Source organism: Lasioglossum baleicum, chromosome 18 (assembly GCF_051020765.1).
Source record: "Lasioglossum baleicum chromosome 18, iyLasBale1, whole genome shotgun sequence".
Classification (NCBI taxonomy): domain Eukaryota; kingdom Metazoa; phylum Arthropoda; class Insecta; order Hymenoptera; family Halictidae; genus Lasioglossum; species Lasioglossum baleicum.
The window spans coordinates 3,526,596-3,554,416 of record NC_134946.1 but is presented as its reverse complement, the minus strand read 5'-3'; the positions used below and the strand labels follow the sequence as shown (position 1 = coordinate 3,554,416).

Genomic DNA, 27,821 nt, shown 5'->3' with positions numbered 1-27,821 from the left:
GTGACTGAGTGCGATTAATCGTTTGAATTCATGACTGAGAGACTATATATATAAATATACATATAGTTTGGAGGCCCAATGTTTCTATAAGTACTCTTATATGTGCAAATGATTTTACCATAGATTGTTCTTTTTCGGAGATGATTCATGATTTGATATTGTGCGACTTGTGATAAATGGATTTCAATAATCGATGATAATAGGTGTATAGATTTCTCTGTAGTTGCTAAAACGTTTTAGTACCTTAGAGAAAGGCCTCGAATTTTTATTCTTGTAGAGTGTAAAGTTCTAAACGGTGTTGTTCGGTTGAAGCGTGCCAATTTCTTTTAAACGACTAAACTGAATAAACGTTAATTATTCCTCCAGCTTCGATTTTGTTGTCTGAGACTGCACCTTGTAGGAATTAGTTGCTTTAATTTATTTGAAAATCCTGTTCAAAGATTTGAACACGAATAAGCTGATCTATTGTAAGTGTGTTAACTGAATTAGTTTAATTGAAATTCAATCTAAATTAATTTAATTTAATTTTAATTTATACACTTTTCAGGATGGATTGAATATGTTTTTTGAATGGGAACGGAGTCTCTTGCATTCAATTCCAATTCCCTCCACATTTAAACTCCTCCAGCCTAGGCTGTTGCTAGGCGACCAAAGCGTATACAAATCAGCTCACGCGGATACACATCAGACAAACATGGAATTTCCGACGTGGAACAATGCGAACGAAAAACCGTTCAATTGATTGCTAATTTTACAGGATTTTTATTACAATTTTCTGGTATTATATCAATCAGGAATCATGCTACTTAAATACTTGGGCAATCTCATGCCCCCATATGTGAGTATCTACATTCTACATACAACTTCTTGTCAGAATTAAATAATTTCCACGTGTTAATTAATATTTTTCTAATATCGACTTGAACTTTCAACGTAAAATAGGAATATGAGAATCGAGTAGTCGGTATAGTCTGGTCACCGAACAACTTGAAACTTGCTGTTGCTTCTTCTGACCGTTCTATTTATCTGTTCGATGAGAACTGTGTGAAACGGGACAGGTTTCCCACAAAACCTGTCGATTCTAAGGTATGCTATTATTGAGCAATAATAGAAAAATCTCTAGCAATAATAGAAAACTTTTCAAAAATGAAAATGACGTCTTCTTTCAGTTTGGTAAAAAGAGCTATGTGATCAAAGGTATAGCATTCTCCCCAGACTCAACCAAAATAGCAGTGGGTCAATCTGACTGCATAATCTACGTGTACAAAATTGGGGAACAATGGTACACGCGTTGAAGTTCACTCATAGTCATAACTATTACTAACACATTTTTAATTTCACATTGCACATTTAATCGACAGGGGGGACAAGAAAGTAATTTGCAACAAGTTTCGCCAAAGTTCTTCCGTAACCTGCTTAATTTGGCTCTCCGAAGGACCCATTATTGTAGGTTTGATGGATGGGAAAGTTCGTGCAGCCTTACCGAAGTCTCAGAAAGCCCAGACCCTCTATACAGCTGATTCGATCACAATTGCACTGGCCTCAAAGTAACTATTAGTCCTATAATCTATCTACATTAAGTACTCGGGTAAAAGTATTAAAAGGTATTAAATTATAGTGTCAGAGGGACTGCGTTCCTCTCCAGTCACGCTGACGGCAGCATCATAAAATACAATTTAACAGAAGATGGAAACCATGAACCTTCTGGACGCATTTGCACGCATACTGTGCCAGCGTATGCTTTGGCCTGGCCCCAGTCTCACATCCTGGCAGCAGGGTGTGACAGACGAGTGACCTTTTACGATTCTCGTGGAAAGATCACCAAAGTCTTCGATTACAGTCGTGAGAATGATAAGGAGATGTCAGTGGCCTATTGTAGCCCCAGTGGGCAAAGCGTGGCAATTGGATCTTGGAACAAAATACGAATCCTGGACTGGAGTCCTAGACGTTCCATCTGGGAGGAAGCGAACTCGAAATCATTGCCCAACTTTTATACTGTCACTGCGATCGCGTGGCGACGCGACGGATCAAGGTTGGTCAACACAATTATTCTATGAAACCTTGGATGTTAATCTATATCTTAATAGATCCTTTGGCAGCAATAGCGTCCCTTTGATACAACACCATTAGTGAAAATCCTTTTAATAGGGTTGCGATATAAAAAATGTTAATTTCAAACTCAGTTGCTCAAGAGCCGTTTCAAAAAGTAAGGTAGCTGTCTCCTTCGACAGTGAAGAGTTACCTCTCTCCTAGATCGAACAATATTTTCCAGACTGGTGGTGGGCAGTCTTTGCGGAGCGGTGGAGCAGTTCGAAACAGTTCTGAAGCGATCAGTGATCAGAGGCAGCCACGAGGTAGCCTACGTGGGCCCCAATCAAGTAGTCATTCGTCCCTTGCAAGAGGGCAACAGGCCAGTAATCGTCAGATCACAGACTGGCCATGAAATAGAGGATGTCAAAGTTCTAGGACGTGCTGATAACAATGTGGTAGCTCGTACAGCTAGCACGCTGCTACTCGCAGACATAGAACTGAATCTGATCAGCGAGATTCTTTGGGAGGACAAGAGCAACAGCGAAAAATTCTTCTTCGAATTTCCAAGAGTCTGCCTAATTTTCTGCTCCGGAGAGCTGACTATTGTTGAGTACGGGAACAACGAACCACTGGGTTCTGTTAGAACAGAAGCAGTGAATCCTCATGTAGTTAGTATCAGGATCAACGAGAGACAGGTGCCAGGTGCTGCTGACAATAAGCGGTTGGCTTACTTGTTGGATCCTAGGACTGTACGCATTGTTGATCTGATAACTGGTGTCACTGTAGCAATGATCTCTCACGATGTTCGCGTGGATTGGTTGGAGTTGAGTGAAACTGGTCACAGACTGCTGTCGCGAGACAAGAGGGCCAGGTAATTAGAAACTTGTCTATGGAGAACTGTAACTCTTTGTAGAACCTGTTGCAACTTCACAATCAAGACATTTCTTCTGGCCTAGAAAATTTGTACACGATCTATTCCTGAAAGCTGAAGTCTGTTTCGTTAATACAGGTTGTGGTTGAACGACGACCTGGGTAGTCGAACCCTGCTGCTAACCGGAGTCAGCTTTGTTTCCTGGGTGCTAGGCAGCGACGTGGTCGTTGCTCAAACGTGTCAAACATTAGCAGTTTGGTACAACGTCGATGCCCCAGAGGTTGCCACCCTAATCCCGATTCGTGGAGACGCAGTAGACATTGTCAGGGAAGATGGTAGAACATCGGTCACTGTCGAAGAGATAGGCGGAAAAGTGGCTTACCTGCTGGACGAGCCTTTGGTCGAGTTCGGCACAGCCCTGCACGACAATGATTTTGGCAGAGCTCTGCTGTTCCTGGAGGAACTGGCGGACAGACCCCAGGCTGAGGCTATGTGGGAGAACGTAGCCAGAAACGCCATGGCTACTAGGCAATTGTTGGTAGCTGCCAGATGTTACGCTGCTCTAGGAGATGTGGCTTGCTCCAGGTTTTGCTAAATGAAATATATCTAAATATGTTATAATTTCAACCATTTAGTTGCGTTACATATTTCATATGCACCAACTTAATATATCTAGGCTTTCGTTAAACCTAGTGCATTTGCAGGTTCCTCAAGGACATCGTGAAGACTGGCGAGAAATACAGTGCAGAGACTGGCAACGATGATCCCCTTTCCAGTCCAGACTGTTGGGCACAGCTAGCGATACTTAACGGCGAACTGAAAACGGCGGAGGCAATCTACTTGGAGCAAAACGAGCTGAGCCAAGCTCTCGACATGTACCAGAAGTATTGGCACTGGGAGGACGCGCTGATCCTGGCACAGAATCGTGGATGGCCAGGTCTGCAAGAACTCAGGGACAGACACTTAACGTGGCTCCTTGAGAGCGGACAGGCAGCTAGGGCTGCAGCTATTCTGGAGCCGACGAATCCTCAACGAGCTGTCAAACTGTACTTAGAAGCTCGTCGACCTGGACGAGCAGCTAGATTGGTTCTAGCCGATGAAGAACTGCTGGAAGAGAAGTCGATTGTAAATGAGATTGTGAAGGTTTTGAAAGTAACAGATTTGATGGAGCTCGCTGGGGAATTGCTGGAGAAGACCTCGGAGTATTTGGAAGCAATACGATGTTACGCTCAAGCTGGAGTATTCGCGAGAGCGCTGGAATTGGCTAGGAAAGTAGATCCCACCATGGTGGTAGACCTTGAACGAGACTGGGGCAAGCATTTGGCCTCGGCTGGTCATTATGACGCTGCTATTAATCATTTCATTGAAGCTGGGGAGACTGCGCTGGCCCTGGACGCTGCTATAAATGCTCATCAGTGGAGGAAAGGGCTGCAGATTGTCCAAGTATGTTTTAAATATTACAGAATGCGTCAAAATGGATTCGATCACATGTCCTGTTCTGAAATAGGTTATCGCGGATGATGACCCTACTATCAGGAAGCAATGCGAGAAGCTGGCCGAATACTTCACCTCCATAGGCGAGAAGAGCATTGCAGAGAAGCTGTACATTCGCGCAGGGGACGCGAGACGTGCTGTGGACGTTCACATACAAAGTGGCAACTGGAGTCGTGCTCATGAAGTAGCACAGGAATACATGGACGCTGAGAAAGCCAACGAAGTCCTAGCCAAACATGCAGGAGCTCTCTACGAGACCGGTGACCTGAAGCATGCGGAGGAGTTGTATCTTGCGATAGGCGAGCACGATTCTGCCATAGCAATGTACAAGAAGGCAAGTCGTCGGACAGACATGGTGAGACTCGTGGCGAAGTACAGATCGGACCTACTGGAACCGACACATGTACACTTGGCAAGAGAGTTGAACGCTTCGGGCAAGCCTAGAGAAGCTGAAGAGCATTACCTTGCTGCCGGAGACTGGCGAGGTGCTGTAACCGCTTATCGCTCAGCTAATATGTGGGAAGATGCTCTGAGAGTGGCTAAACAGAATGCTGGAGACAACGCTGCTCAACAGGTCGGTCTATCAAAGATTTGATTGAGTCTAGAAATAGAAAACTCAACAATATTTTGCTTGCAGGTTGCTTTGATGTGGGCCCGCACCTTGGCCCCGGAGCTTGGAGCAAGATTGCTGATGAGATTAGGATACCTGGACGGCTGTCTTCAGCTGGCTTGCGAAGCAAACCTATTCGACTGGACCCTGGAAATTGCAAAGTATGGCACGCCAGAACAGAAGAAGGAGGTCCACTACAGACACGCAATGGCTTTAGAGGACGAAGGTCGTTTCTCCGAGGCTGAGAAAGAGTTCATCAACGCGGGAAGAACCATGGAGGCTGTGCAGATGTACATACACACTCATGACTGGGAATCAGCTGAAGATATAGCACAGTCGTTGAATCAGGACGCAGTTACTCAGGTTCTGGTTGCTAGAGCTAGCGAAGCTGCTGAGGGTCAGGACTATTCGCTCGCAGAGACTTTATTGTTAAGAGCGCACAAGCCTGAGATGATTATAGATCATTACAAGGTAATCGTGTATTGGTGCGAACGTTTCTTCACTAGATTGAACGTGTTTTAAACATTATAGAAAGCTGGGATGTGGTCAGAAGCGTTAAGAGTCTGCAGAGAGTACTTGCCCAGCCAAGAGGCTAACCTGAGACGAGAATTGGGGCAGAAGAGCGCTTCATTAGCTGGTGCGAACGCTTTCGAGGAAGCCAAGAAGTGGTTGGAAGTCGGAGAAGTGAAGGCGGCCTTGGATATCTTGATCTTAGATCCACAAGCCTCTAGACCAACTCTGATCCGGGCTGCTGAGATTTTCCTGCATCAGGCAGATTCGGAAACTGCAGCTGCAGTTGGAGGAGATCTTGGGTCGAGACTGTTCTCTGTTGGCGAACATGCCCTGGCTGCACAGGTTTTTATCGAATAATTTTCCGCTTTTATCTGTTTCAACGTTTTGTCTATATTTGTGTCTTTTATTCGCAGGTGTTCCTGCAAGCAGACAGATTGAAAGACGCCATCGATGCTCTGGCATCGGTAGGGGAATGGGAAAGAGCCAGACGTATAGTGAGAGAGTTGGCGCCGGATATAGAGCCCTATCTAGAAGAAAAATACAAGGATGCGATGCTGAGGGATGGACAGATAGATAGATTGGTGGAAATTGATGCAGACGCTGGTTTAGAGATATTAGCTAACAGGGGACAATGGAATCAACTATTCGAGGCAGCCAGCAACCAAGACACTCAGACTCTACACAAATATGTCGCGCAGCGAGCAGTACAGCTCTTGAAAGCGAATGTTCCTTTAGAGGCTCTGCAGTTGTACGCGAAGTATGGGACACCGCCGATTTCACAAAACTTCAATCTCTATTTACAGATATCTGAAAATGTTCTGCACTCTAAGGTTAGGATTAATGGCACATTTGATCTATTTGTACTGCAGAATATTGTTTAAACTCAAATTCTAACAGGCATACTATGAGTATAAACACTTGGCGCTGCTCAGAACAGTCCTGTTGGATCTCACGAAGAATTTGAACACTCCCAATGCAGCCAAATCAAAGTTCGAAAGACTGCTCGAATCGACACACTATTCTGCAGTGAAGTGTGGATGCAAAGATTACCCTGTGCTCTCTGGATTAGTTCTGAAGGCTTCTATAACATTGTTGAGGTATACCGATCTGGTCCTCGTTGATAGAGCATACTACGAAGCTGGTATCGAAGCACGAACAGCAGGGTTGAACAGCGAAGCGTTCGTCTTCCTGAATCACTTTCTGGACCTGGAAGAGTGTATCGAAGAAGGAGACAGTACTGTGCTTGACGTCGATGATCTAGCTGTTACAGACTTCCCTGTGGAAGTGCCATTACCAAATTCTCTAGGTGTAACATCGGAGCAGAGAGAAGAAGTCCGTGAATGGGTGCTTGCGGTGTCTATGGATCAGAAGGTGGAACAGGTTTTACCTACTGATCATAGAGGAGTTTATGTGGGCTCGTTGACGTCTCCTGCTGCTGAGTCTGCACCTATTCAAGGTTGCATTATAACTGGTTACCCCGTACGAGGTTCTATAATTCGATTTTCTGAGGTACAGGAATATTTTTACCTATTTTTATGATAACATGTACTTCAATAAAGAAGTCTGATCGTAATTGTTTTAATAAGGGTGAACGCATTTCTGACCGTGACGACTGGACGAAATTAATCAACACAGCTCGCCAGGCGCCCCAAGACTCGAATCTGAATGATATTCTAGCATTTGTTCAAGAATGGTGTGGGGCAGTGCCCACTTACACTTTCTGAACACGTCTTACACAATTCTGTAACCGAATTGAATCTTTTCACGATTATAATTATCAGGTAAAATTTTTCATTTCAAAGCTCGCACGGTAAAGCAACTCTAGAGCACGAAAAACAAGTCTAATTTTTATGTGATTTGCCATTAATGGATTAATTAATTGCAGGTGATCAGAAGTCTAGTGTTGATGCATTGGTTCGATAAATTAGTGTTGATGTTTTCGCTTAGCAGGAGATATAAAGGCAACAATGCTCGTTCTTGTTTCTCTAGAATTTATTTAAATATTGCATTATGTAAATAATTAATCTAACTTAAGCATAAATAGTTCTATAAGGTGTGAATATACATGTAACGTGTGTCCATGGGATTCTCTCATGTTTTTATCGAATCTATATGCAACGATCGAAACCCTAGCGAGTTATATCAAGATAACTATCACTCGTTGTCTGAACACCTATCCGCGATGGATATTTATATGACTACTTTGTGATGACTATGCAAGTTTTGCATTTATACACAGGCTGTATGTGTGGAAAATAAAACAACAGTACAAGCTAGAGATAAGAAAACCGAATAGTATCAAAATACTATTTTCTTTCTCTCCGGTGAATTGAGTCTTCTAAAATTGATTAAAAATCTGTGCTTTAGACGTTTCCGTTGATCGGAACTGAACACAGAGAGCGCAAGTGTACCGAACAGAATTGGACATGAGATATTTGTGTGAGGCACAACCGAAAGTGAAAGAGAGAGAGAGAGAGAGAGAGAGAGAGAGAGAGAGAGAGAGAGAGAGAGAGAGAGAAAGAGAGAGAGAGAGAGAGTTATAGTTAGAGTTGGTTGAAAAATGTAGAGTGTTTCGTCCACTGCGTTCAAAAGTCCGAATTTTCTCCGGAATGAACGTGTTTCTCGCGGAAGAAAGCTGTCGTCGTCGTGAACTGTTTTATTTCCAATTAAGTATCCGCCACTTCTCGCTTATACCATCGTTTCCTAAGTATTTCAGATATACATATAGTGTCTCGAAAAATGTACCGTAAAAAATAAGATCTCTAAAGTCCAAAACAAGACAATCGTTGAAGCGTCTACATTGGCTATACGGGGCACGAATATATATATATATATTTTATAACTTATTCAGGAGGTGGTCTCAGGGTCGCTAATCGATTCTATAAAAATATGGAAAATCATCTTATTCTCCACTCAGCACTCTGACTCGCCTATAATACAGTATACTTCGAGAGACACTTTGTATATGATTATGTTTAAATATACAAAATATTTAATAAACAGCGCATTTTCTGGGGAACATTTTATTCACGACTGACGCTATGTAAATAAATTGACTATTAATTTCTGTCGAACCGTTCTTTGTTCTTTTTTACCCTATCCGTAAACAATAATTAATATACACCTGGGAATTGGATGCATAAACATTAGCAATGCAGTTTTTTCGAAACTAGACTTCTTTACTTGTTTGTTTGTGCGTACCCTGCTGTTCAAGCTCTTGAACACTCCTGACGTGTTCCATAAACCTAGTGTTAATATCGGTAACGTTTATCTTTATATTTTACATAATAATGCGCTAACGCTGTGTATCTTATTTAAAGGAAACCCAGATAGACGAAGCAACATTAAAAGAATGTATACCGGGGAATATTTCCTTAGAATTGCAACCTATCGATAAAACCATTAAATAAGCCAAAGATAACTTTTCGCGTCCAGAAAATGCGTTATTTATGAAACACCCTGCGTATACGAAATCGACTGGATATATAGGTCCTCCATTGAAGGCTCTTCCTTATAAAAATGAAGACCGTAGTAAATACAAAGAAGATTTCGAAACATATACAATACATACACATTATGCTTCTCCTAATGCTTCATTGAAAACATCATTCCTCGTATCGTCCTGCTTGCACGTACCCCTGTAACATTCTTTTGATTCCCGTATCGGAGGAAATAGTTTAAACGAAATAGTTGCCTCGCTCCGTACAGTACAGATACATTTTCCGTGTATAAAGAAGATTCTTATAAATTGCACAAAGAGAACAAATATTGTCTATCATTTTCGCTATCTACATACATAATATTACAGAAAAATAGAAATTAGAAAAGCTCCTACCAGAATCAAGTCAACATTTTCAAAACTCCAATTAGCTATGGCACCTAAAACTTATAATACAAGAGCCACGAGTTTCAATCGACTATCATTTTGTAACAAATCTTTCTATGATCGTGGCAGGATAGACAGCCTAAAGTTTGAGAAACTAAACCCTGAAATTCCTTCGTTCGACTATACAAGATTCTTCTATCGTCATCACAGATGACCTCGTAATTACAAGAATCAACTTTATACATCGTTAGAGCGATCAGAAACACGGCCATTTTCCTTCTAATCCATTACGGCGACTATTGTTGGGTGATCCTGAACACTGGGCCGATCCTCAAGAAGAATCTCCGTAGAACAGATCTTAATTCCGGCTTGAGATCGAAGCACATAACTTCGCAGAGCAGCGGGTAGCAGCTGGACGCATGAACAGCGAACCTGTTGTCGCTCATCTTCAGAATTCGAGTAAGAAGTAGCAACAAGATGGGGGTCCAGGCTTCTCTATGAGCCTCGTTCGACAATGCTAGGAAATATTCCAACGCTTCGCACGCTACTTCGACCAGTCTGGCCTCCACTTTACTCCAGTCCGCTCTGTGAGCTTCGTCACTGTACATCTTGAAAAGAATTCTCAGAGCGCATGCCAACGACTGCGTCTCCTGCTTCAGCAGATTAGGCTTCACGTTGCCTCTGAAGCCGGCTTTCCATAGAACGTTCCGTTGCTCATGGTTCGAGTTGAAACCTTTGGCGAAACGGTGGGACTTCAGGAGGCATTCGACTAGCTGCAGTAAATGCGTGGTGGTGAGAGCACAGTACATGCCCTGCTCCTCCTTCTGTTGATCCGCCCCAGCTCTCACGCCTAACTCAGAGGACTTTCCATTGAACATGTCAGCCTGCGCCAGCGCCAGATTCTCCTGGTCTTCCTTGCGCGACGTGGCCGGGTAGAATACTATATTGTCTATCGTCTGGATCAGCTCCAGCTGGACCACGCACTTGATTAACAGCGCGGAGAATACCTTGTTCTTCAGCGTGTCGCCATTCGTTAGACTCTGGGAGCTGTTGCTCCTCTTCAGAATGCCCATGTGACCGTCAGCCTCTCCCGTGATCACGTCGAGGTCGGATTCTTTGTTAGGAGACTGCGGCTTCCAAGTTAGCAATGCTGACGGTAACGTGCTCTTAAATATGTCCAACACGGACACGCAGGTTTTCTCCCAGGTTTCCTCGTCGAACTTGATTCCGTTACTGATGACCAGATTTTCGAGGCAGTTGGTACCTGAACGTGCCAGCTGCTCGTTATCCTGTTGCACGCACCAGAGTAGCTGAGAGTATAGTTGTTCCAGTAGGAGGGGCCCTAAAGTGTCGTAGAACTGAGAGAAGACGTCCACGATGGCGTAGAGGGCGTGGTTGCACGTTGTTGTCATCCATTCTGCTTTCTGGAAATTGATAATGCAATTGTTTGTTTAATTTCGTTAAGAACTTCGTTTATTCGTGAAAGTGAATGCTGATAGTTCTTACCTCTGTATGTTGCTCAGGAAGTTTCATGTTGTCAAAGATTCTGAACAGAACTTGGAACAAGTCCTTCCACCAGTGAGGTTTGAACGATGCACCATGGGTTTTCACAACGTCAAAGAGAACTGTTAATGCTCGTGTTCGCACGTCCAGTTTGCATCTACTCACTATGCAGGATAATTCGAACAGCAACGGGAACCAACCTCTTACCTGGACAAAACATGAAACGTAATTATTCGAACATCATTAGTAGACTGCGGATCTTTATGCATTTGTGAAGAAATTGGTTGGGTGAAATATAGAACGGTAAAAGATATTTAAAATTCGTGAATGTTGTAATATTGTTTCCAATGTAACAAAGTCGTTAAGGGATGAAATCAATTTTTATATTATTCCTGCTTCGCATATAAATATAAATATAAATATGCGTACCCAAGCTCTATCCTCTTCAGACACCATTCCACTGTCATCCATCATTCCCTCTGCAAATAGATTCGGGTTGACGTCAATGTATGAGGCACAAGATCTTATCAACCGTATGGCCTCCATGCTTGTTTCTGGGAAGGAGGCGTTGCAGGCGAACTCACTGAGGCACTTGACGGCATCTTGGAAAGAGTCTACCATAATACTGAAGTCTTCTGCGTAGAACTCGTCTGCGAAAGAAGCATCGTATTACGAAGAATCTTTTTCTAAGAAATAATTTCATTGAGAAATAAGAAGACGCCTCCCGCACCATTGCAATCTTAGAAACGAGTCTACCCCTTAAGAATAACATCTGTTCCTTCATTGTTAAGGAGTTCTTTTTTAAGTTTCTACTCACTAATAATCTTTCCCGTCATCGAGAAGGCCAGCTCGACCACAGCCTCGTCCCTATCGCTGGCAGCATGATGGAACACGCTGAATATGTTCTTCCAGCCTGATCGAATGTTAGGAGCCTGCGAGTGAACGATCTGTGCGACGCAACGAACAACCATGTCTTTAATCACCGGCGACCTGTTCTTCTTCATGATATGCTCGAACGGTCTTAAAAAGTCCTTTTGAAACCGGAAGTTCGCAAACTCGCCCTTTTCGATGAACTTCGTGGCCAGTTGCCTCAGCGAATCCACTGCGAAGAACGCTATCTCCTGACGAGGACTGCAGCCGACTCTGTCGAAGTGGTCTCCGATCACCTGCCAGATCCTGGACCATTGGAGTCTGATGCGACCCATGTTGTAATAGGAGATCTCGACGATCTTGGTCAACGAGAACATGCGAGGCTGAGTTGGATGGGACAATTCTTCTAGGGACACCTGACAGAGAGCCTTCACGAATTCTACGATCGCATCTCCATCCAATCTGGTGGATCCTGTAAAGATCCTGTCGACAGCTACCACCACGCTCTGGGAGCTTGTTTCCCCTATTGACTCCTTTACGCTTGCTGCAATTCGAAAGTAACAAGTCAGCACAACGCGTCGCTCATTTATGACCGGTATGGCTGGATAAGGTCGTCAAATCTGCCCCTAAACTAGAGCTAGTACTGTGGTGAAATGACACGAACAGTTCCCTGGCAGGAATGCAGTGACGTAGACTACGAATGCGCGGCCGAGTTGTTAGTTTGGAGAGCGAGTGAGATTATGCTACTACTATTATGCAGCGTGTGAGGTAAACAGCCTAAGCGGTGGAGTGTAGATAACCAGGTAACACGAATAGAATAATCGAGTAAAATATATTGGGGTATCCTCATGAGAGACCCCGGTACTCTACCCTAAACCAAATTGATCTTTCATCATACCATTCGATAAGGCCCCAAAGAAAATCTTCTGTTCTAACGAACAGCACACACGACCGTGAATATTTTATTGAATTTTTAACTGCAAGATCAATTTTTAAAAAATTCGAATCTTGAAATTTCTAATTTTATATTAAATTTATTATATATAGAGATTTATCATTCTTTAGGGTTCTATTTGACCATCTTATCCGGTAGTACAACTGCACTTACGGTCCAGGGAACTGAGATTCAAGTTGTTGCTTTGATGGGAATTGTTATGGGTCAGATTGAAAGTGACTAATGGCGACGGGAAGTGTGGTTTAGACGGTGGACCCAGAAGCTGTGGTCTGACTCCGGTCCCTATTAATTGAGCGAGCTCCAACTGCGAGATGCATTTGACAACATCCAGCCAGGAGCTGCCAAGGTAATTTCCATCGGTATGCGCCACGGTTATCAGCGTCTTTATAGTGTCTATGTTCTTCGCCTTCATCTCGGTGATGGGAGAGTTTGCAGTCAACAAAGTGAATCGCGCCAGCGCTTGCACGTATGCGTCCCGCTCCAACTGCATTAAAAAAAAATATATTCGCACCAAGGATTTTTTTATCTTGTTAGCTTTTTTTTATTATCGCTATATGCTAGATTCTGTCGGCTAGAACCTTCGAGCTACTAAATATTCTATTTATCTTCGACAATAAAATAGTCGATTATTACGAAGCAGAATTGCTATCGACCCACAGTGCTCAGATTCGAGGTGCTAGCTGGACAAAACCTGTTTTATGATTACTAAAACAAAGTGTGCAGATCTTGGAAATATTAACCCGTATAGATTTTTCTACTTGTTCACATAACGTATCTATACACGATTTCTCCAAAACATATTTATACAATCCATTAAAATGATTGTCTTTCCGAAAATTCCTTCAAACTTCCAAAAATTCCGATCGTGAAATAGCAATCACTGTCACTAAAAATATAAATATTGTTAATTTCCGCAGATTTCCGCATTTAAAATTTTTTAGACAAAAAGAAAGTATAAGTCTGCTTTAACGCTACCAACAAACATTGTTCCGTTTATTGCCTACCTTTGATATATAGAGTTAACGGAATTAATTAAGACAATAAAACGTTCTTTCGCCGCTGGTTTCCATTATAAAAATTTACTTCAGAATAGAGAAAAGTACAAAAAGTTTTATCCAGCTAATTAGCATCGATCGAAACACTGTGAGATCGTGCAAACTTATTTACCGTCATGTGAAATATGCAAGCGATGCGAATCGCGCATCGGATGCCGTCTAAGCATAAAGAGGCTATTTCAGGGTCGTCACAGTCTTGAAGACCGACGCTGAACGCAGCCAAAAACGGTGTCCAAGCAATTTTGAACATCGGCCGAACGTGTTCCAAGTGTTTCGCCGTAGTGAATGGCGCCTGAACGTGACTGACCGACTCCATTAAATTCTTCGCTGCGGTCGATATCACTTCCATCTCCATGTTCCATAGCAGACGTCGTTTCTTTTCACTGGATATTACTGAAACATCGGTTGGGATAATAGAATTTCATTCGTTCCCTTCCAGGTCAGTTAAGAACGGGAATGTTACCTTGCTTCCCAGGCCTGTTCGGATTTGATTTCATCTTAATCTCGTTACCAGCAATCTCGTCATAAATCTTTGACAAATATTCCTCGGGTAAGTCTTCGTTATCGCTAATGCGTCGGTTCAACTTGATATACTGCTCTTTTGTCATTTTATTTTTGACTTGCGGCGAATGAAGGTCGGTCGTCAGCATGATTATGGAGAAACCCAGCACGTAAGCGGTGTCGGCGCTCGTGAATAGTCCATTACTGCAGAAAGAAACAGAAACGAACTATAATTCTGTTCTGTAGTACATTCAATAGAAAATAAATAGTTAAATATGAAAGACTGAAATGATAAACACATAACAGAATTTTATTTCTAATTTGAAGGTGATATTAATTTGAATAATTAGGGGATAGGCCATGCTTCTCGTTTGCACTCACTTCGGATTACATTCGCAGTACCGGCTGGCGAATTTCTCCATAAGTCGATCGATCTTCTGGGCCTCGCCGGGCAACCGGAAGCCCTCGAGAAAATATCTGAGGGCTGTAACTAAATCGCGGTCAGCAAAATTCATTTGATCAATATAGCTGTACATCACCTGATTGTGATTATGATCGCCGAGAAAATCGCCGATCGCGGTCTTATCGAGTCGTTCGTCCATATGAAGCCAGCGGGCAACGTCGTCGGACGAATTACCTAGAAGACCTTGTTCTTGAAGATATTGTACCCCCTTGCTTGGCTTTCGATTAAAACTAGAGGTAAGAATACCACTTAATTAATAGAAAGCATGCCCATTTAACCGTATTCCTAGTCGTTCAGCGGCTATAAGATACCAGGCGGTCTCGTCAACTATCGAATCTTTTTAGGATGAACCTACGGAAACAGCCACCTATCCTCCCATGAATTTTTTCCTTTGAACATTAGCGGCGGTCTCGCTTAGTTTCCGAGATATTCGCAAAGGAATTATCAGTATCACTACAGTAAATTCTGTAGTTAATATTGATTATTGTTCGAAATGATACTATTTACAGTAATGTCCGACTGTAAGTCATTTATCGGTTCTGTGTTGCGACCAAGATATAAACGGGACACTATTTTTTGTGGCTTCAAAGACAGCGCCGAACGTAGAAAAGGACAGCAAAGCTCGAGAGGCATCGGTCGCCGAGAAGTGTAAACATATCTAATCTAATACCAAAATTTCTTTATTTTTCATTATTCTTTTATGGGACTTTGACCAACATATTCGTGGTACTTTTCTAATGAAAATGATACCAAATATGACATAATTCCATCAAAACGATGAAAGTTTTCGATGCAAAGGACAGCGTATGGGAAAGAAAGAGACGTGGAGAGTCGCAGCGCGCCGACACAATTCATTGTTCTTCCTTGCGTCCGCAACATTCGTTACACAAGTAAATATCATCGGAATTATATCATATTTGGTATCATTTTTGTTAGAACCCAAAGTCCCATAAAAAAATAATGAAAAATAAAGAAGTTTTGTAATTGGATTAGTAGTTCACACCGATATACTCGTCCAGTATCGGATTACACGGCGTGTTTACACTGCTCGGCGACCGAGGCAGCAGTGGAATGAGCAACGTAGCGGAAACAGTTGGACATTACTGTATAACGTATCCAAAAATCATCGAAATCAGAGGGTAGATAGGTGTTCTGCAAAATCACCCTCTTTTGTTTCGAGTCAGCCTGATACCCCAGACCAGGACGAGTGAACAGGATGAAGGATGAAAGACTAGAGATTTTCGGTTCGTACATGTCAATTCCGGTTTCCCAGACTTCCTTCTGCTGTTTCTGCACTTCATATTGTTCCGGAGAGTCCGGGATCTCTTTGTTCCCTGCCAGACTAGAATTCGCGGACGACAGACTTCCTGCGCTGCCATAACGGGGCAATGGCGGCTCAGCAGGAGGATCTGGTGGCTCCGAAGGGAGTTGTTGATCAGCCGGCACGCTCGGGTTCACGTACAAGTCTCTACTCCACTCGACCATACATTTCAGAATAGAAACTAGACATTCCAGGCCCCTGATACGCATCGATTTCTCCTGATTAGGCGAGGCACCCAGTTCCAACGCTTGTCTACCTTGCGCAATCTTTGACAAATCATTCACAAGCCTGCAAAATAAGATTCGTATAACGTTTCGTCGCAGATACCGATCGCATTACGATCTACAGTATTCTCTCCGTTACTGTTCAAATTTTATCCCTACCACTGGGGGGATCCCCCTTGGAACCAGTAACCGAGCCAGCGAGGTGTCGAGTATCTCTGGAGACCCGAAGTGTTTACAGTTACGGATAGAATACTGCACTATGTTTCCTCACCTTTCGAATAAGTTTGCAGCCGATAGATCACAATCGTAGTTCACATATATGTCAACGACGCTCTGAGCGTCCGCGCAGATGCGCGTTAAAGCGTGGATCACCATCCACTTGTGCTCGAACGAGCTACTGGAAGTCTCGAGGATGTTCATGAAGATCTCTTTGAAGAAGACCTCTATCTGCATTTTTAAGTGCACTTTGAAACGAGCTAGCAAGGCCAAGAACAACGCCAACGACAGCTCGAACACCTCGGGAACCGATGAAACACCGTTCTTCGAGAGCGCTACGCACAGATATTGTTTTATAGCTATCACGAACATCTCGTTCGAACGTAACACTGGTCCCGCGTTCTGCAGTATGCCCAGAAGCAGTTGCAACGAAAGGATCTTTGACCTGAGGTGGTGTGACCTTAAAGTGACCCAATGCATTTTACAAACGTATCTGTCATACAAAACCTTGTATTCGCTTGTATACATACTTAGGATCTAGATTGCCATCCGGAAGGGGTTTCATAGAAAGTTTGCAGAGTGCTCTGAAGACCAAAAATGCATCCTTCTGCAGGACATGGGTAAACTTCGCCCTGACCATATTGTCGCTTTCTGCCACAGCCTCGTCGGAGTTGTCGTCCATAGGCACTTGGTCCAAACTCGCTTCCTCTGAAACTATTGTCGCTGCAATGGTCGCATCCTCCGGTACCACAGAATTGACTACATCTTCCAGGATCCCTCGAACAATCAGATGCGACTCTTGATTATTTTCCATAGCTGTCTCCTCATTGTTCACTGTCTCAGATTCCAGCTCTCCGCTAGTGCAGTTGGTTGCGTTGACAACGGCTTCTGTGTGTTCCATCTCGTTCTTAATATTCTCCTCTTCCTGGAAAGAGCATTCTTTAGCTTACAATTGTGCCAGCAATTATAAAAGAAATATCTCGAATCAAAATATGTATGATTTATACCGCTTTCATAATCGCTGGCACATTTATGAACTTACTGCTTGTGTTTCCATCCGTGCGAAAATCACATTGATCATCTGGGTGAGCGTAGCGCGAGCCGTGGTTTGATTAACCAGGTTCTTAGAGGCCAGATAAACGCTGTAAACAATGCGTATTGCGAGCAGCACGGTACCCTCGTGAACTTCGACATGCTGACTAGTCATCACTGTCAGGAGCGCTTTTATTATCTGCAATTGAACACCTTCGTCCGTTTGCGGCCCTATGAAACATCCGCAGATTGTCTCAACGATCCGGACAATCAGTAGTTTGTTTGGCTCGGTAGAGTCAGGTACATTGCCAGTGAGGTGGCCATAAGCGATCAATTTCTGCAGACAGTCCAGAGCAGTGACCACAATTCGTGGCGACTTGCTCTGGCAGGCCAATTCGAATGGTAAAAAATACTTCTCTGCAGAGATGACATAGGAATCGCTGCGGGGTTGGGGCAGCGCAGTCGAGACCTGCGTGCCCGACACTTCCTTAATCTCATTGCGCAAGTTATCTGAAAATCAGAATGTATTTGTGAATCTAGAAAAATTATCTTGCGCGTACATGCATTCGTTACAGATATAATTGCATCCCTACCAGATAAAAAGTAAAAATAGTAATATGTAAAAATAAACTAGAACAAAGAGTGATCTATTATTGACATATGCTAATTGGCTATTATTTTTATGTACACTGTACGTGTATATTTAATATACAACCAAACAGGCTTAGACATTCTGCATATGTTTAATAAAATAAGTAACTTTTAAAAAATAATCTTGCTTTATATTTTCCAAGATTAATTATGCAGTTAGACTAAGCATCGAAGAATTAAGAATAGACTATGATGATGTAATGTATTAAGTGTCATATGAATATAATTCAATTTAAGCCTCACCGTGAAGACCAAGAAATGCTATCAATCACAATATATGTATAGCATCTTGCAATTCTCATTTTTATCTAAAATACTATGTATTTATGGCAAGAAGAACATAGTATAGTTACAATCTGTCAGGCTTATTTTTATACCTTACAGTGCACTCAGAACAAGGTCAATGAAAAGATAACAGTTGATAATGAACAACACGAAACTAATAAGAATAAAATGAAAATAATGATGCTGTAGAATTCGATTTGATCGAATGTACTTTCCCTGCAATAAACTCCATCAATGAATAGTTCTTGCATGGTATTGTGACATCTGAGTTTACATTCATATTATTCTTTTGTAGTGTATATAATCGACTAACAAAAAGCATCTATTTCTAAGAAACTAGACTTATTTCTTTGACTCTGAATTTCTTGGCACCTGGTCAACAACTATACATGTTTATCATGCTGTATACAGACTGTAGTTATATAGAGTAGCATTTGTAGATCGTATAGTGAACATTTAGGATTCTTAATGACTAGACTCTGGATTTTATGCATTTATAACAAAACTGAACGAGTGCAATTTAAAACAGTGAAAGTATTAAAAGACTTTAAGAGTGTTAATATATTATTTTCACCACATTAACACATTACTAGTGATTATTGCATAATTTTGAAAAATCTATGGTACATGGCTAAACACTTTTTAATGGAACCTTCAATAGCAACAGCAGTTTTCATTATGAACTAACAAATCACCCTCAATAACGTCATCTAATAGTTTCATTTAAGATTGCAATGTAGAAGATGATTTCTATGCTTTCTTTTGGTACAGCACAATTATTGAAAATCCTATTAATAGACTTCCAGTAGGTAAAGTGTTGAAATTATTAATGAAGAATATAGATTTATATTTAGCTCCTGCGTCTTGCAATTGATGTACAAACGTTTTATTTTGCATAAACATCCAGAGTCTATTAATGACATATTGAACTTGATTCTACGCAAAGTCGACACAACAAAGTTATCATCTCCTAGTCACATTCGACGCTCATGAAATGTGACTCAGACAGCAAACGTTTAGGATTTGTAAATACATATTGAACTAGATTCTACGCATAGTTAGCCAAACAAAGAGAGAGGGACAGAGAGAATGATTACCGAGTGCAGTCTCACAGGACTTCCTAAGTTGAGAGAGGTGCGACCGTTTGACATCCCGGTCGCTCAGGATCTTTTCCAATGCTCGAATGATGAACATCTCTTTGGAATTATCTTGCATCGTCACCTGGGCCAAGCTCAGTCCTTCGCTAGGCTGGCACGGGTGAACACGCGACTCGGTTCGAGACACGCATTTTCACGACCGTGACTTCCTGACCGGTGTCTCGTGCATAGTTCGCGATCACCTCCCGGAGGTGAGCCCTCCTCCTCCTCCTCCTCTTCTTCCACCCCCGTCTCCTCCTCTTTGACCACTGGCAGCTTCTGAAGCACTGACAACGAAACTCTAGATAAGCAAAGAATTCCGAAGTCAACGGACGATTGTTAATCAAGAAACTTTTGACGTTTCGTCACAGTGTTACGTGTCGGAACGTACTCCACGAAATCACGCGAAACGATGACGAAATAGGGAAAATGACAGCAGCTTCGTGGATCAGTAAGGGAACCAGTAGAGAGTCCCCGACGACGAACGTGTTACACGCGAACACGCTAACATCTCGCGGCGCAACGTTGAATCTTTTCCTCGACAGCGCAGTGTAGAGGCGAAACTCCTATCTAAATTTCTAGCTGAGGTATAAGGATAGACCTACCATCCAATGTATTTTTGCGGCCCACTTATCGGGGGCCACGTAACCCCATTACCATTTTCATTTCACGCGATTTAGACGAGTTTATGCCAGAATCTTCGTGCCACAAACAAATAAATAGGTCTATTTCTGTTCTGAAACGTTTCGCGTTTATCGCTTTATTTGCATGCAAATAGGCGAAATGAAAATGTTAATGGGGTTACGTGGCCTCCGAAAAGTGGGCCACAAAAATACATTGGATGATAGGTCTATCCTTTAGTCGGTGACTTAATTTAGATAACCTTCAATATAACCGTGAAACAATTACTATTTGCATTGTATATAGTTTGCTTTATAATTATTTGCTTCATACTTCTGGCAGGAAATGGATGAAAAAAGTATGAAGCAGAGAGTATATGAGAGTGCTCACGCCCGGGTTTTGGCCGTGCCCATATAGTGCTGCCCCCTACTCTAGTACTTAGCCTGGATCAGCTCCTACATCATCTTTAGCATGGACAAGATCCTACATCATCTTTAGCATGGACAAGATCCTACATCATCTTTAGCATGGACAAGATCCTACATCATCTTTAGCATGGACAAGATCCTACATCATCTTTAGCCTGGATCAGATCCTACATCATCTTTAGCCTAGAACAGATCCTACATCATCTTTAGCCTGGATCAGATCCTACATCATCTTTAGACTGGATCAGATCGTACATCATCATTGGCCAGGATTAGGACATACAGTTTATATTGTTTTATATCAAATATGTAACTAATATACAAATCTCTAATAATATAAATTATATTCATAGAAGTATTTTAATTTTTCCCGAGCCTTTGTTGCAAACTCTAGTTTTAAAAAATAGAAAAGCCGGAAGATTTCGAAGAAACACAGATTTTATATCGATGTTTAAAAGCCACCATCTTGGAAATTAATTTAATGATGAAATACTTACTGTCATCAATATTGTCTCCAATTTTTTTCATATTTTTAGGCACAGTTATTATTAATTAAACCAAATTGAAAACCAATTCTTTCTACGAAAATTTAGAAGAATAACTTTAGGGTTACCCTGAAATTTTCAGAATATGTTTAATTGACACAAATCTATAAAACGTATTTTTTAAATTTTAATTATACAGGGTGATTCACGCAATTGTTACAAGTCATAACTCCGTTATTATTGCATTTACAAAAAAATGCCAAAGGAGAAAGATAAATGGTTCGAAGAGAACTACATCTGTAGGTCTTTAAATTTTTTTAGATGCAGCAGTGCATGTGCAATTAACAATTGCATCATTTCTTTAAATAGGAATGCATATTGTTTTTTACACAGATCGATTCTTCTGTTCATTCTACGTAAAAAATGATTAGGGTACACATGGCAAAAAATTATTAGATATCGAGATATTTTCAAAAAATGTCTTTATTGAAGAAGATGCTCAAACGCTTCTCCATTACATTCTAAACATTTCTTATAACGTATTTTTATTGTTTGCATAACTGCGTTTAAATTATCTGCAGTTATTGCTGAACATTCCACTATGATTCTTTCTCTCAGATTCTCTACAGAATCTATGGGGTTTGAATAAATTCTATCTTTCAAATAACCCCACAGAAAAAGTCAAGGGGACTTAAATCAGGTGCACGGGCTGGCCAACGTATTGATGTATAAACGCAGTTATGCAAACAATAAAAAAACGTTATAAGAAATGTTTAGAATGTAATGGAGAAGCGTTTGAGCATCTTCTTCAATAAAGACATTTTTTGAAAATATCTCGAGATCTAATAATTTTTTGCCGTGTGTACCCTAATCATTTTTTACGTAGGATGAACAGAAGAATCGATCTGTGTAAAAAACAATATGCATTTCTATTTAAAGAAATGATGCAATTGTTAATTGCACATGCACTGCTGCATCTAAAAAAAATCGAAAGGCCTACAGATGTAGTTCTCTTCGAACCATTTATCTTTCTCCTTTGGCATTTTTTTGTAAATGCAATAAAAACGGAGTTATGACTTGTAACAATTGCGTGAATCACCCTGTAGATAGACCCACATTAAAAAGTTGTAAAACGCAACTTTTAGTATTTTTTCTACAATTCTGATCAATTGCAATTTTTTAAAAAACTTCTTTTCACATCCTGCAGTAAACTAATTGCTCTAGTTTCCAAAAAAAGTTCAAATCGTATAGTATATTAAAATAGTGGTAAATCTACGCTACAGACAGGGATTGGAACGGTTATGAAAATAACTGTTTAAACTGTTATTTTTCGGTTCTGATTGAAATAGTTATTAAGAACCGAAATGATGTTATGTTATAACACTTATAACTGTTACGAGAATATCGGTACTGGCTGGCAGTTCTGGCTTATATCGGTTACGGTTACGATTTTGGAGAACCGATATTATGTATTTCGGTTCAGGATTTCGGTTCCGGATTTCGGTTCTCTGTCATTCTGTATTCTATATTGTGTTCGACCTAATATTTATTATTTAAACAATTTATAAATAAATAAATATTTATAATTTGTTTCTATATTTATTGTTTGAAATACCATTTCAATAATTTAAAACAATTGTTTAAATAAATAAATTTTTATAATTTGTTTCTATAGTAATTATTTGAATTGTTATTTCAATAATAATTTATTGTTAAAATAATTGTTTAAATAAATAAATTTTTATAATTTGTTTCTATATTAATTATTTGAATTGTTATTTCTCAATAATAATTTATTGTTAAAATAATTTAAATAAATAAATTTTTATAATTTGTTTCCATATTCATTATTTGAATTGTTATTTCAATAATTTATTGTTAAAATAAATAGATTTTTATAATCTATACAAATTTGTTATTTGTTTTTATTTATTTAAACAATTATTTTCACAATAAATTATTAGAATAATATAATTCACAAATAGAAAAATATATAAATTTATTTATTTAAACCAGTGAGATGAGCAACCCCCGCGGACTGCAGTGGGCCAAAAGTGAAAACATAAGAATACGCGCGGGCCGCAACCGGCAACGGACGCAATTGTTGAAAGTAACAATTGAAAATCGACGACGAAGGCCGCCTCGCCGCGCCACTGGTGGCTCATGTCGGGCGAAGTTATTTTGTTTTCTGGTTCGAAAAAAACGTCGACGTTACAAACTTGAAAGGTTGGTTTCTCAAGATAAAAGTCTGCTCTATCGCGTGGTATAGTTCGATTTTCCGCTGGACCCTAATTTTTTGAGATAAATTGAAAAATATCCTCAAAAATTGGTGCAAAAGTAGTGTCTCCAATCATTGTTTAAACATGTTTAAACAATCATAATGTATTAATATTGGATATCACTGTATTCGGGAAAGTCTACAGAATCTTTTGCTGTAAAGAACAATTCAATATCTTTTATAATAACCACAATATTTGTTTAAAGTTGAAAAATATGTTCTTTTTTCAAAGCCATGTTTTTCAAAAACTGTGCGTATAGGAGAAAAATTAAGGACAGATTTGGAATCAGCGCAAAAAACTCTATAAGAAGGACCCAACAGTATATTGAAAACAAATTTGGTGTTGGACAGTGTAATCGGTTCTCCAGAACCGTTAGGCCTGTTGCACAGTCGAGCGCAATTTTCCGGTCTCAAATACGTTCTAAAATTCTAAAAAAAATGTTACATATTTTGGATCCTAAGACGCATTTTATAGAATTTTTTCAGATTTTTTGGTTGCAAACTGTGGTCGTAAATAATGAAAAACCCCCCAAAAATCGGAAAAATATAGATTTCTAGAAAATATGAAAACATGCTTTTTACTGTTTGGTTCCTCGATAAAGTACTACAGCAGGCAGTGTCGTCAATTTTTTTCAGATTTTTTTATTGTGGGACATCATTGTAAAAATTTTTTCGACGTTTCTGCTGTGAGGAGGAAAGTTATACTTATTGATTTTACCGCGGGTGTATATTAAGTAATTTTTAACGTTATTACATGTTATTATACATTACAAAACGCAATTGTTTGACCTAAGAAATGCGATTTAATAGAAAGAAGAATTGTGTTCTGTGCGCGATATATGTACATACTGTGACTCGCAAAAATTTTCGGACGCTCTAAAAATGATAACTTTTTTAATATTATACTATACGATTTGAACTTTTTGGGAAGCTAGAACAATTAGTTTAGTACAGGATGTGAAAATAATTTTTTCAAAAATAGTAACTGATCGGAATTGTAGAAAAAATGAGAGACACTTGGGGAAACTAAAACACCTGGCAGAAGACTGTGAAGGGGTAGAAAGAATTAACATAGGTATAGAAAAGATAGTACAGGAGAAAAGAGTGGGAGAAATTGTAGAATGGGTTAGGAGTATAGAGAAAAAAAGGAAAGAATTAATCACAAGGGATAATCAAGAGAGAGGCAGGATTAGCGGGGAGACATTGGGATAGATCACATAGACAATAAGGTATTTGATGTGGCATGGGATATGGATGGATGGGTGGAGGAACGGATGAATGGATAAATAGAGGGATGAATGGCTTCGAGAATTATAATCCATGTCCAATTTCTGGGCCACGAGGCTGAAATAAATAAATAAATACGTATTTACTTACTTACAAAAAATTGCATTTTACAACATCTTTATATGGGCCGACATTGAAAATTTAAAAAATACGTTTTGTAAATCTGTGTCAATTAAACATATTCTGAAAATTTCGTCAAAATCGGTCGACGTTGCAATGAGCTACAAACGTTTTAATATAAAATAATAATTCTTAAAAAATATTCTGTTATTTTACACCGATATACCCGACCCGACCCGTATCATGTTACAATGTTTCACTCCACTCCACGGCGACCGAAACCCTCGAGCTTCACTTCCCTTTTCTCCGTTCGTCATCATAGAATAGTGTTTCCTGAAAATTGAATGTCTCTAGCCAGACTCGAGTTTTCGACATTTATAGCAAGCTTGCTATAATCGTATCTTATTTGTCAAAATTTAGTTTTCCATTTAAAATATTTTGTTGTTAAAACTCATCAATAGTTTTAAATAGTACTTGAACAATATTAAAAATGATACTGAAATATTGGAATATTACAATTTGGAATGAAGGGTCTAGCCGGACGAGGTAGTCCTCCGAGTTATTTAAACAGCCGTTGCGCCATTCAATTTTCGGTCAATTTTTCCCATTTACTTGCATTAATTTAATCATATAATTGCATTTAATTGAAATTGATAATTGAGATTTTTTCCCGATTTTTTGGTTCAAAATGTTAATTACACAAACTGAAAAACACGCAAAAATTCGACAAATGCAGATTTATTTGAGAAACTGAAAAGTAGCATTGATCATATTTTTAGACTAGCAACATATCAGAACTTTTTTTACGACAGCGCGTAAACGACAAAGAGGGACTTTTCAATGACTCCAAGAAAAATGATAAACTTAATGACTCCGAGAAAAATAAAGAACTTAATGACGCTGAGGAAAATGAAAAATTTAATAACTCCAAGAAAAATGGAAACTTCAATGACTCTATGAAAAAACTTGACGGCACTGAGGAAAATGAAAAATTTAATAACTCCAAGAAAAATGGAAAACTTAATGACTTTGAAAAAAATAAAGAACTTACTGACTCTGAAGAAAATGAAAAATTTAATAACTCCCAGTTAACAAGCAGTCTTCAATGCCTCTTAAAAATGCAATTAATCATGTAGGGATTGATCAGGTGTTTCTCGCTATATTAAAAAATATTTACAAATCCTTTGACAAATTCTGCTTTGTGGCGTCAGGATACTGCTTTCGACATACCATCACAGTTTGTATAGTATACATATATTATTTCTCCTCTTTGTTTCTAGATAAAATTTTATTATGATCCTCCATTAGTTTAACGCCCCGTTCAGCGGTATCATTGACCACCTTCAGTCCATGTTTCAGTCAGACTACTTATTACTCATAACAACTTCTTTTTCCGATATTAGAACTATTTTTACCACGTTTTTATTAGCTCGCTTTCTTGTTCTTCTGTAGATTGGAGCGTATTAATGAATTTATTTATATATAATATCTCTGTCAGTTATGTATACATATATGAAAAAACTCTTCAAACAAAAGTTGTAGTATATAAGGAGGTGGATATAGTATCAAAGAAAAAAAATTTTTTCAAAGTCATTATTTAAAGTTTTCAAGGTCACGGATGTTTTTTCTATCAACAACTGTTTATGCTATATATGGATTCTTAAAGAGAAAAAAGACAAATTCAACGATATATCATAACGTCTATTTATGTCATGATTTAAAAAATTCTCATTTTCCATTAAAAACTCATTTTCCCATGATCCAAACGGCCCCAAAATTTTTCCAGACCATTTTCTCAACATTTGTCACAATTCTGGTTTACGGGACCAAAAAAATTTCATGGTCGAAAAATAAGGTCCACCTTAATGTTGCATATACGTAAATTACGAGAAGCAGTAAAGAGTGCTTAACGTCGAAGAAGAAAATCCGGGTAACTAAAACTTAATATGTACTACATTCCACGTTATTAGAATAATTGTAGTTTAATTATGATATATTTTAAAATTGATATAATTATATCAACATTTTTTATTTACACCTAAAAACGCCACTGTCTCGGAAGGAAATGGACATTCGAGAGAAGCAATGAAATTAGAGCATCATTGCGAAAAAAGATGAGTTTGCAATAACCTCAATATACATTTTATGAAATTCTATTATAATTATAGTTATGATTGTATTTTTTAATAAATAAACTTGTGTATGCTAGTATAAAATCAATTTATATATATTATACAATTTATTTTATTATTTGTTTGACAACTAATAAATCTACAAATTGATTCATAAACTAAAAAATACTTCCTGCATTTTCGTATTCTCCAATCAGTCCAAATAAATACCATCAACCTGTTCTCGATCATATACCAATTTTTATTAATGCAATTATGACAGTAACAAAACGTTTCTATTTAAAATGAATACATATTTTGAACATAGTTTTTACATTTTTAATTTTTTGGAAGGTTAAAAAATGTAATTAAAAAAGTAATGAAAAATAAAAATTAAAAAAAAATCCCCGCTGCACGGGGACTCGAATGCTAGCTCCAGATTGCGATTCATACGCTCGACGGCTCGACAGCCGAATTTCAGTTTCGCTTCCGCCGTAAAGCAATAGAACATGGCAACATGGCAAGTGCTAAAAATAGATTGTGGCTGGCATAAGCGCACAAGCAGCGCACACGGATATAGTAAAGGTACGTTGGTGAGTGTAGCGCGCGGGCGCGTTGCTAACACGATACAGTGCTTCTGTGGTGGCCTCTGGTGGCCTCCTGTTCCTCACTCCAGTCAGAATATATCCTAGAGGGCGTAAGAGAAATATTCGAGCGACACAGATGTCGTCAGATGTGCTAACAGTAAAGTGGGTTCTGTTTCTTGCTAAAGATGATGTAGGTTCTGTTCCATGCTAAAGATGATGTAGGAGCTGTTCCAGGCTAAACATGATGTGGAGACAAAAGCGGCACGGCCAAAACCCGGGCGTGAGCACTCTCATATACTCTCTGTATGAAGTATTCAATTGTATTCAATGCCCACAAGTTGTATACGCATGCGCATCGGAAACTGATTTTCGTAAAGTCGATTTGAGAGTTTTCATGTGTATATAAA

At 39.6% G+C, this 27,821-nt stretch overlaps 2 protein-coding genes across 7 annotated transcripts; one reads left to right on the top strand and one right to left on the bottom strand.

The window, feature by feature from the left end:
- Positions 1-344: 344 nt before the first annotated feature.
- Oseg2 (intraflagellar transport protein Oseg2) lies at positions 345-7,539 on the top strand. Of its 4 annotated transcripts, XR_013010888.1 has the most exons (16): positions 345-467; positions 548-838; positions 943-1,086; positions 1,170-1,282; positions 1,362-1,547; positions 1,619-2,032; positions 2,273-2,902; positions 3,041-3,487; positions 3,607-4,345; positions 4,410-4,970; positions 5,034-5,477; positions 5,538-5,861; positions 5,933-6,349; positions 6,417-7,028; positions 7,106-7,300; positions 7,405-7,539. XR_013010888.1 is itself a non-coding variant. In XM_076442307.1 (14 exons), the coding sequence occupies exons 1-14, from the start codon at positions 800-802 to the stop codon at positions 7,241-7,243; spliced, it is 5,208 nt and encodes a 1,735-aa protein (XP_076298422.1). In that variant the 5' UTR covers positions 513-799; the 3' UTR covers positions 7,244-7,502. The 4 variants fall into 4 exon arrangements, 1 of the variants encoding a protein (XP_076298422.1); XR_013010887.1 differs by lacking the exon at positions 345-467 and having other exon boundaries at positions 514-838; XM_076442307.1 differs by lacking the exon at positions 345-467 and having other exon boundaries at positions 513-838; positions 7,106-7,502.
- Sec71 (ADP ribosylation factor guanine nucleotide exchange factor Sec71) lies at positions 7,494-20,105 on the bottom strand. Of its 3 annotated transcripts, none has more exons than XM_076442309.1 (14): positions 19,949-20,105; positions 19,519-19,844; positions 17,496-17,995; positions 16,984-17,378; positions 16,509-16,913; positions 15,945-16,301; positions 14,611-14,922; positions 14,192-14,433; positions 13,841-14,121; positions 12,827-13,157; positions 11,666-12,262; positions 11,278-11,498; positions 10,852-11,055; positions 7,494-10,769 (listed from the first exon to the last, which is right to left on the bottom strand). In XM_076442309.1, exons 2-14 carry the CDS (start codon positions 19,634-19,636, stop codon positions 9,642-9,644), a joined length of 5,091 nt encoding a protein of 1,696 aa, XP_076298424.1. In that variant the 5' UTR covers positions 19,637-19,844; positions 19,949-20,105; the 3' UTR covers positions 7,494-9,641. The 3 variants fall into 3 exon arrangements, with proteins under 3 accessions (XP_076298424.1, XP_076298426.1, XP_076298423.1); XM_076442311.1 differs by having other exon boundaries at positions 19,519-19,858; positions 19,949-20,096; XM_076442308.1 differs by having other exon boundaries at positions 19,519-20,049.
- Between the last annotated feature and the right edge of the window lie 7,716 nt (positions 20,106-27,821).

What these genes read in the sequence shown, in the direction of transcription:
- Sec71 (XM_076442309.1), bottom strand. Translation starts at nt 19,636, where the DNA reads ATGCAAGATAATTCCAAAGAGATGTTCATCATTCGAGCATTGGAAAAG. An exon ending in CACGGATGGAAACACAAGCA is followed by an intron (nt 17,379 to 17,495) that starts GTAAGTTCATAA and finishes TGCTCTTTCCAG; the next exon opens with GAAGAGGAGAATATTAAGAA. An exon ending in GAATCTCAGTTCCCTGGACC is followed by an intron (nt 12,263 to 12,826) that starts GTAAGTGCAGTT and finishes TTCGAATTGCAG; the next exon opens with CAAGCGTAAAGGAGTCAATA.
- Oseg2 (XM_076442307.1), top strand. Translation starts at nt 800, where the DNA reads ATGCTACTTAAATACTTGGGCAATCTCATGCCCCCATAT. An exon ending in GCAATCTCATGCCCCCATAT is followed by an intron (nt 839 to 942) that starts GTGAGTATCTAC and finishes AACGTAAAATAG; the next exon opens with GAATATGAGAATCGAGTAGT. An exon ending in TGGCGACGCGACGGATCAAG is followed by an intron (nt 2,033 to 2,272) that starts GTTGGTCAACAC and finishes AATATTTTCCAG; the next exon opens with ACTGGTGGTGGGCAGTCTTT.